The 8,980-nt window shown below is 39.2% G+C and overlaps 1 protein-coding gene across 1 annotated transcript; it reads right to left on the bottom strand.

The window, feature by feature from the left end:
• Positions 1-3,505: 3,505 nt before the first annotated feature.
• On the bottom strand, positions 3,506-8,356 carry LOC128718461 (uncharacterized). The gene has a single exon (XM_053812083.1). It carries the CDS (start codon positions 8,354-8,356, stop codon positions 3,506-3,508), a length of 4,851 nt encoding a protein of 1,616 aa, XP_053668058.1.
• Between the last annotated feature and the right edge of the window lie 624 nt (positions 8,357-8,980).

Here is an 8,980-nt window from a genome sequence, read left to right as displayed (position 1 = left end):
AGTGCATAATAACACTTTTATATAGCTGTGCATAGCAAGAACACAACGGAACGGAGGGGATAAAAAGGGCCAACCAAAACAAAACAAAAAAAAACCTGAGCCCCCTGTCAATCGATTGAGTTGTGCTGTTGCGTGTGGAAAGCGAACTGAGAAATGCAGAGGGGCGCGAAAGTTCTGCTAAGAAATTAAACAAATAAGAGACAGAGGGGGAGAGAATATGTAACAAAACTTAAACAAAAACACACCACCGGAAGGTGAGTACTGAAAGTGTCCCGGTGGTGCGTACACTAATTGCGCACGGCGTAAAACGGTGCGGGTGGCGCCGGCAGCAAAACAGTCATAGAGTGTAGGCGAAAAACGGGCGGGAAGCGAAACTAAAACGAAACACGAATGGTCGCACAAAAGAACGGTTGCAATAAACGCGGAAGCCAGTGCAAATACAGCACGTGCGGGAAACGAAACCACATGCAAATTAAATAAACACGAAACAGCAAACGCAACACTAACAAAAGAATAGTGGCAAACCGGCAAATGTGCGAAGAAGAACATTCGTAACAAACATGATACCAACCAAAACTAGCAAAAGCAAACAAAAACTCTTGATGTAAGAAGAGAAGCAAAAACGGTTGCTGAAAGCGTTACTGTGAGTGGCGCGGAAGAATAAAGTAAATTAAAATAAAAAAAAAAAAAACAGAAGAACAAAAACCAACCAAAACACACACACACACAAAACACGGAGAATGGAATGTTGGTAAGGCGAAACTTTGAGGAAAATTAAAACCAAGAAAACCCTATCGGAATATGTGAAAAATAAAGCAGATAAAAAAGTTTACCTCCCTTTTGTTTTGGGTCATCATTGTAGAATCCACTTATACTCAATTACTTTTATTCTTGTTTTAGTTCCGCACTCTTCGACTGTTACATTGATACTGCCAATATTTGGCGTTAGCTCCCTGCAGCTTCTAACCTCTTGAGTTCACTCTCTCGTTCCTGCCCGTCCCCTCTCTCAGTGCTCTCATTATACTCTACTATTATATTGCAACGTTTCAATATAGATGATTTGTTTTGGAACATTTTTACTTTGAATTTTATTTGTTAACATTTCCCTACAATTTTGCATCTATGCGATCGACTATTTTCGTGTAACAGCATCACTTTTTCGTTTATGGTTTATGAAACAAAATTAAAATCCGATTAGAACTACGGATTAAATGTCGGTAGTGGCTCATAGTACATCATTTTTAGTTCGTCCCACCGGAAACAAAACAGAATCATATTATTTTATGGTAAATAGTGAAGGGGAAATGGTATGGTAAATGGTAAATAGGGAAGTATAACAGGTTGGCTGATAAGTCCCCGGTCTAACAAAGAAAAACACATTTTTTTTTTGTCAAAATTCGTTTTTATTATTCAACATAGTTCCCTTCAAGAGCGATACAACGATTATAATGACCTTCCAATTTTTTGATACTATTTTGGTAGTACTCCTTCGGTTTTGCCTCAAAATAGGCCTCAGTTTCGGCGACCACCTCTTCATTGCAGCCAAATTTTTTCCCTGCGAGCATCCTTTTGAGGTCTGAGAACAAGAAAAAGTCGCTGGGGGCCAGATCTGGAGAATACGGTGGGTGGGGAAGCAATTCAAAGCCCAATTCATGAATTTTTGCCATCGTTCTCAATGACTTGTGGCACGGTGCGTTGTCTTAGTGGAACAACACTTGCACAAAAGTTGCTTGACAAAAGACGCTCTGTCTCACAAACTAATTGACATACAGACGTCAAATTTTGACACGAATCATTTGAAGGTTGGTACTATATAAAAATAATATGCATTTAATACTAGCGGCGCCATCTATGTGTCAGACCGGGGACTTATCAGCCAACCTGTTAGCTCGTCTACTCTTCAACCTAGCGCTAGAGAGGGTCATCCGCGACTCGGAGGTGGAAACTTCGGGGAACATCTTTTATAAGTCAATCCAGATCCTGGCATACGCTGGTTTACCCATTGGTTTACGGCTCTCCTACGTAGCGGATGCTTATCAAAGGATTGAGCAGGCGGTGGAAAATCTCGGGTTGGAGATCAACTAGGCAAACACCAAGTTGATCGTGGCACCACCAGTGGCCCTGCTAACAAATCCTAACTTACGCAGGGGTGATGTACAAATAGGTGATCGTTCTTTCGAAGTCGTCCAGAATTTCACCTATCTTGGGTCAAAAGTCAAAAGCACCGACAATAAAATTGTTGTAGAAATACGCGCTAGGGTGCAGTCTGGTCACGTAATGAGAATGACACCGGACGACCCAGCCTGTAAAGTCCTTTAAGGTCGTCCCCATGGGCAGAGGATGCGTAGTAGGCTCAAATCGAGATGGAGTGTTGGCGTTGATGCGTCCGCCAGAAAGGCCGAGATTATGGATTGGCAGATGAAGGCGCTCGACCGTGAGCGGTTTAAAGGACTCCTGCAGCAGACCAAGACCGCGAAGCTTGTTGTAGCGCCGGATAAGTAAGTAAGTATAAACTCCCAGGTTCGAGCGCCAGGGCTCTCTAATTACTGATTGACGGTCAGCACGTATCTCAACGCATCCATATTGTTGTCACTTCCAACTTTTGACAAACAATCACCTGTACATCCTTGCGTAGGTTAGAATTTGTCAGGTGAGTCGCTGCTGCTACGATCATTCAGATGAACGCCAGTGTAAGTTACATGTAACGAATACATCACACATTATTGTATGACAATTACGACGTTCGCCAGCACTTGCTTTCTCGTAAACTGTATATTGCTATCTCGGATGTCTCAGTTCAGTGAGGTACGTCGTGCACTTAAATCGGTTGCGGATGTTGGTGAAATACTGCTCCACTTCGCTGGAAAAGCGATTGTATTCTGTGATTCTTGTGCACGATGTTTATTTTGGCGCTATGCAGCGAGCACGTTTGATCGTCCTTCTTGGTGGAACATTTCACTAAGATTTCTTTCATGTGCATTATTCGCGGTCCTTTCGTCCGTTTGTTAGCGAGCGATCCAGCAGCTGACGAATGATCAGCCGGCATAAGGTCGTCTAACATTTTTCGTTGATGCTGATAGTCTTTGCATGATCACCAATTCCAAACAAAAATGATTAAAATAATACTTACTAAGCAAATCTTTAAGCAACATGATGCTAATTTAATTAAAAAAAAAAGCACATAAGAAAAGATCGCGAATAATGTTCATTCATTTTGTTTATTTTTCTATATATTTATATGAATTACATAGTCTAAAATATACTAAAAGTTTACAGTGGTTATTTAACAGTAGAACTCAATTGTTAAAAAGGAAATTAATTATTTTTTCTATCATCTGAACAATTTTCCTCGATTCACTTTCACTTTCATTGTTGTGGGAATTTTCTTACACAATCCATTTAAAAGATTTACAATTAACTTTTGGATGTGAAAATCTGAATTACGCTTTTAGATTTACAGTAGAAAATACGCTTAAGAGCAATTGCTGCACATCAAACCATCAGATCAAACAATCCGGTTGCAATGGACGATGGAGGTATAGACTGAATGCCATGTTTCATTTTCCATTTCACCTTGAGGTGAACTTTTCTCAAGAGCTGATCTTAAAAAAGAAAGAATTTTTTCTTTTCCAATCTTATGTGACAGTCGTTGCAGTAATTCTACAACAACATTTTCTTTTTCTGTTTGAGCAAGATCTGTTTCGTATGGGCCGAATTTGTATTCAATTAGCGCTTGTGTCGTTATGAAATTCTCCTTGGTAATTGCCAAGTCAAAAATACTTTCACATGTTACCCGATCGATATTAAAACAATCCACAATCAATCGGTGTTGAAGGTACACAAGTATATTGGCCGAAGAATATCCACGATTGTTGCACAAAAGTAGTTCAAACCACATCCGCGCAGTTTTAATATTCAACTCTTTTGGAACAAAACCAATCGGAATCAAGCTGGGCAACATGTACACGCAAACTAATTGTCTGTTTATTAGACGCTTAATCAGACCTGCTTTTTCAACATCTGAGAACTTGTTGAATAGACATTGGTATGCAGACATACAGTTTTCATGATTTTCATTGCCAGAATTATGTGTTTGAAATTGTTGCAAAATCACGATAATTAATTCAACCGTAAGCACCATTTCCGTCTTCCTAAGCATGTAATTAACCATTTGTGCGTTGCCGTGGTGTATCACTAAACCCAACAATCCTGTTATTTTGAAATCCACATTTACGTGAAACGATTTTTGACAGCAATGATTTTTAAATGGAATATCTATTTTAAGCGTGTTGTCTTTATTGATGACAAATTCATTGATAAAATCTTCCTCTTCAACACATTCAATACGCTGATCGGTGCAGAACTGGCTAAAGATCGTTTTAAACAATTCCATGTGATTATTTTCAATTGCTTTTTCAGCACGATAGAATAAGTCTGGGTTGCCAGTAGTCATGGGCTCAAGGCAGGGATGTTGTTCAATAAGATATCGTGAAATTTTTAAAGCTTTTTCCTTCAACGATAGCTGTAACAATCGGATGGCCCGATCATTAGTCAATGACTGCGAGCCTGATTCTGTAACTAACTGACGAAACATAAGCAGATTGTCCATAGGTACAACTCTTTCCAACACCGATAAAGAATTTAATGCTGCAAGTGGAGAATGAACATCAATTTGCTTCTTTTCAACTAGATACTTTGCCACACGTTCGCTGAGTTTTGCTAAGTCCGTACGATTTAAATATTGCTCAAGTATGTTCACATATTTGTTTCCTTTCACAAGTAATGCTTCTAAATCATTGGAACACACTTGCTGGAACAAATTGTCCATATTAGGTTGCATTAGGTTGAACGGGCTTTGAACACCTTTGAAGAATTTTGCTATAAAATTCCAATCTTCAAAAACAAATGCATAATCAAGAGCATTCCATCCTAAAAGCTGATCCTTTTCATTAATAAGGTTAAGAGGCGTCACCGATAATATTCTTTCCAAGGTTCTAATGGATGTGTAATCTAACAAATGCAATGGTAAGCGTCCAACTTTATCTCGGGCAGTACAAGCAGCAGGATTATTTCGCATTATCTCATTGATCTGTTCGTATGATCTGTTCACCAATGCCATATGCAAATCACAATCTTCGCTTTCTCTAAGTACAAATCGGTCAAAAAATTCACGAATTTGCTTGAAAGAACGCGACCACATCGTTGGGGGGGGAAAAATACTCTTACGCTCAAATCTTTCCCGGTTTTCGTACAACCAACAAGCACAGTAGTACTCTGCAAAACTTCGGTGCAGAAACTGAGGCACTCCATTTTGTACTACAATGACGATACCCGTTTTTTCATCGGCTTCGTTCACTTTCTTCATTATCTCATCAGCACGATCCCTGTGCTTCTGTTCCAACATATTTTTTAAATCGTTTTCATTGAAGAAAACGTACATGGCCATCAGCATATGCCGTTCTTTTACATCTCTTAACAATGATTGTTCAACCATCTCGGCTGCAACCGTCGCTGATTTATTTAAGCCAATTTTAGCAGTCATTAAAATATGAACCTTTCTCTTAATAACTTCTTCAACCAGATGAAGCTTATCAACTTTTATACTGTCTAACATATGCTTCGAAATTGTATGTGTCTCTTTATTTACATGTTGCTTAATCACGGGTAAAAGGATAGTCTGTATAATGTACAGAAACAGAGGAACAGCTTTTATATCTTTCAAAACATCTTTTAAAATTTTATACAGATTATTCAGTACATCGCAGCGATGATTCGTTTCGTATTGTTCGTAATCGTCTAATTTATAAAAAAGAAATTTGTGTAATGAACGCATGACATCTTTCCCCAAAAATGGTTTTAGTCGATAAAATCGACATTCAACAAACGTCCTCCTGAGTTCTTCTGCAAATCCATACGGTCGACTGGACAGGTACAACGATCGAACACCATCAAGAGTAGAGAATCGTGCGAAACAGTTCATGACCACATCCTTGTAGCATGGCGCGATCTCATCAAAACCGTCTAGAATTAAAACGATTTTTCGACTGTTAAACTTTTCCTGGAACAAGCGTAACTCAATTAATTCCTCCGTGGAGAGCTTATTTGTCTTTTCAAGGACTATTTTACGTTCGCTGTCGAGTGTCAACAGTTCTGCACAACGCTCGGCCTCGCTTCTAATTACATCCTTCTCGGTGATCGTACGCTTGCTAATACACGGTACGAACAACGCCAAATGGTTATAGCAATATAATAACCTCACAATCTGTGTATCTTCAAGATTTTGTACATTTCTACCTAACAATCGTTTGAAATCGGTCGAATACTCCATCGCGATAAACTTTATCACCAACAGAGATGGATCAAGAATCGATAAACGCCAGGCTAACCAGGTGAAGTAGGTTGTTTTACCGAGGCCTGCATCGTTGAGGAAGATACACACCTTCCCACCGTCACTATCATCAAGACCAGGTGGATGGAGCTCTTCTTCGTGCTCGGTAAGAAATTTCTTTATATCCGAAAACCATAAAGTTTCTAGATTAGATCCTTCCTCCTTCGTACCTTCCTGCTCATATGACACAAAATGGCGCTGAATGTACCATTGTTTAATGTTTTCATAATTCTGTGCATTCAAATTGCGATTTTGCATTAGCTTCGGTTGATCACAGAGCTCCAATACATTTAACATCAAACTCAGATCGTCCGTTTCTCCCACAATGCTGCTCAGTGGCGTAGCAGTACCGAACATCGTAAGTTCTTTTGGTGTATACAACTGACTCAATGCTGCATCTGAGAGATCCTTCACCTGAATTTGCTCAAAAACCTCTTCGTTTTGGGAACTTCTTGACCACTGCTGTACAACAACAATCTTTTGACAATGTTTTTCTGATAGTTTCTTATTTACTATAACGGATCCAAGGCCATGTTTGTCTAGTATCGTTATCACTTTGATAGTTGGAGGCTTCACATCTCTGAGATACGGCAGCAAATCTTCGAGGATATTCATACCTTCACTTGTACCTTCAACAATTATTGTTTCATGTTGTAATTGTGACAGCGCTTGACCTAGAATGCGAGAGCTTACTGTCAAATCAAGCGTACTTTTAAACTCATAAATTCCACAGCCAGAGTCGCCCTTCAAAAACTCAAACAGTTTAGACATTTTTATACATTCCGGATTGATTTCAATGTGAGGATGTTTTTCGTGTACCGACTCAAGGTACGCTTGTGAAGAACGCTTCAAGTCATAAAGTTGTTGGGTATGATCGATACGAACAAAATAATTTTGCCAAAACTTAAGATCCAGGGGTACGTGTTTTTTCGTTTTCATTGCCTCCAACAGTTCTCCCTGCAACTGGTCAAATATTTTTCCGTGTTCAGCATTGCAAAACTGTGACAGTAGAGTAATTGATTCTTCACGCAGCTTTTCCTCATTAAAGGAGTTACAAACAAGCAAAAATTTGCTGTAGAATTCGCGTACTTTCTCATCAAACTTGTCGTGGTCTGGTGTGTTTCTGGCAGTTATGAACGAACTCCTATCGATCTTGAGTTTCAACTCATTCGCCCTTTTATTGTTACCCGTCTGTGGTTTCTTCTTGCAAAGTATTGTCCATTCTTTTTCAAAAGCCGTTCGAAACTTTTCTATTGGTTTGGTTTTATCATTAAAAAAGGCTTCCTTTAACTTGTATAAGCACACAGTATCGCTTGATTCATGTTCTAATGGCTCTATAAAATCGTAAATCAAATTGGCATGTATGTTAAACAGTGCGTCGTTAAATGCAATTACCTTATCATTAAAGACGGTTTGGGCGAATTCCTTTCCTAGTTTATCGAGACATGAATCTTTAAAGGCAGCAATCAGAGTTGGGAAAGGTTTGTTCCAATCAAACTGGTAACCCGTTGCTCCTATACCTGTGCAAAAATGCGAATAAAGAACCTGCTGAGGAGTTATTACCTTAAAATAGGTTTGAAGTTTCCTATGGAGTTCAATGTTATTACACAGGACGTAACGCGCATCGTTGGGCAGCTTCTGGTCGATCTCGAGAAACGACACAAAGTATCTAGGAATCGAAAAAGTTGCATTGCTGTCCCAGGCAGAGCAGAGACCATCTTCTTCTATCTTAGATCCCGTATTCTGTTTATATTTTACTTGTATACAAAAACTGCAGGTCCCCAGCCGTGGCGACGAGCAGTTGTACAGTATGTCGTCGAATTTTCCCGCTGCCGTCACTTCCATCGCCACCGCAAAGTCAAAATTGTTGTCCAGTTGATGCATTTTGTATGCCCGAAGAACAGTCATGATTCCCAAGTTTACGTGATATAAATCACCTTTGATGCAGGATCGCCCTCTGCCCGACATATCTAAGATGGATTGAACTGTCTTGTATGCTGAATACAGGACTGCAGGCGTTGTTATAGGTGCATTGTGTTCGTTTGTAGTGCTACTGTTGCTTTTGTAAAACATATAAATAACATAAATTATATAAGAACTCTTGCAGGTTACTGTGTGAGGTGGATTAGGCGCTCCTTGGAGACCCTATGCAATTCAACAGATCGGATGGAGAATACTGATTGACGATATATTAGCATGCTCCAACAAAACACTTTCTCGCTAAACAAGCCAACATAGCCGACATAAGGCAATTGTAGTGATTTAACCGCGATGATAATAGGATATTGCCCGGTTATGTTCATTTTGAAACGGTAGAGCAATTTATTTTTCGTGTCAAAGGCAAAATTTCATATAAACAACCACTGTTTGTTGTGGTTACCAGTGGGTTTTGACAAATAGTTTTAAATGCGTTATTTTGTTAGATAAATTGTAGATCAGTCTAGGTTTTTATTATAGAAATAACTTTAGCAAGAAAATTCAAACAAGAAACAATCAGCAAGAATAACAGAATTACGGTAATTGAAAAACAACAATGGAGCCTCTAGTGAGATTACAGAGATTACAATTACAGAACGCCGAATATCAGGTGCC

The sequence above is a fragment of the Anopheles marshallii genome, chromosome 2 (genome assembly GCF_943734725.1).
Source record: "Anopheles marshallii chromosome 2, idAnoMarsDA_429_01, whole genome shotgun sequence".
Lineage (NCBI taxonomy): Eukaryota > Metazoa > Arthropoda > Insecta > Diptera > Culicidae > Anopheles > Anopheles marshallii.
Note: the sequence above shows the minus strand (reverse complement) of the source record. Positions and strands in the feature narration are given on the sequence as shown.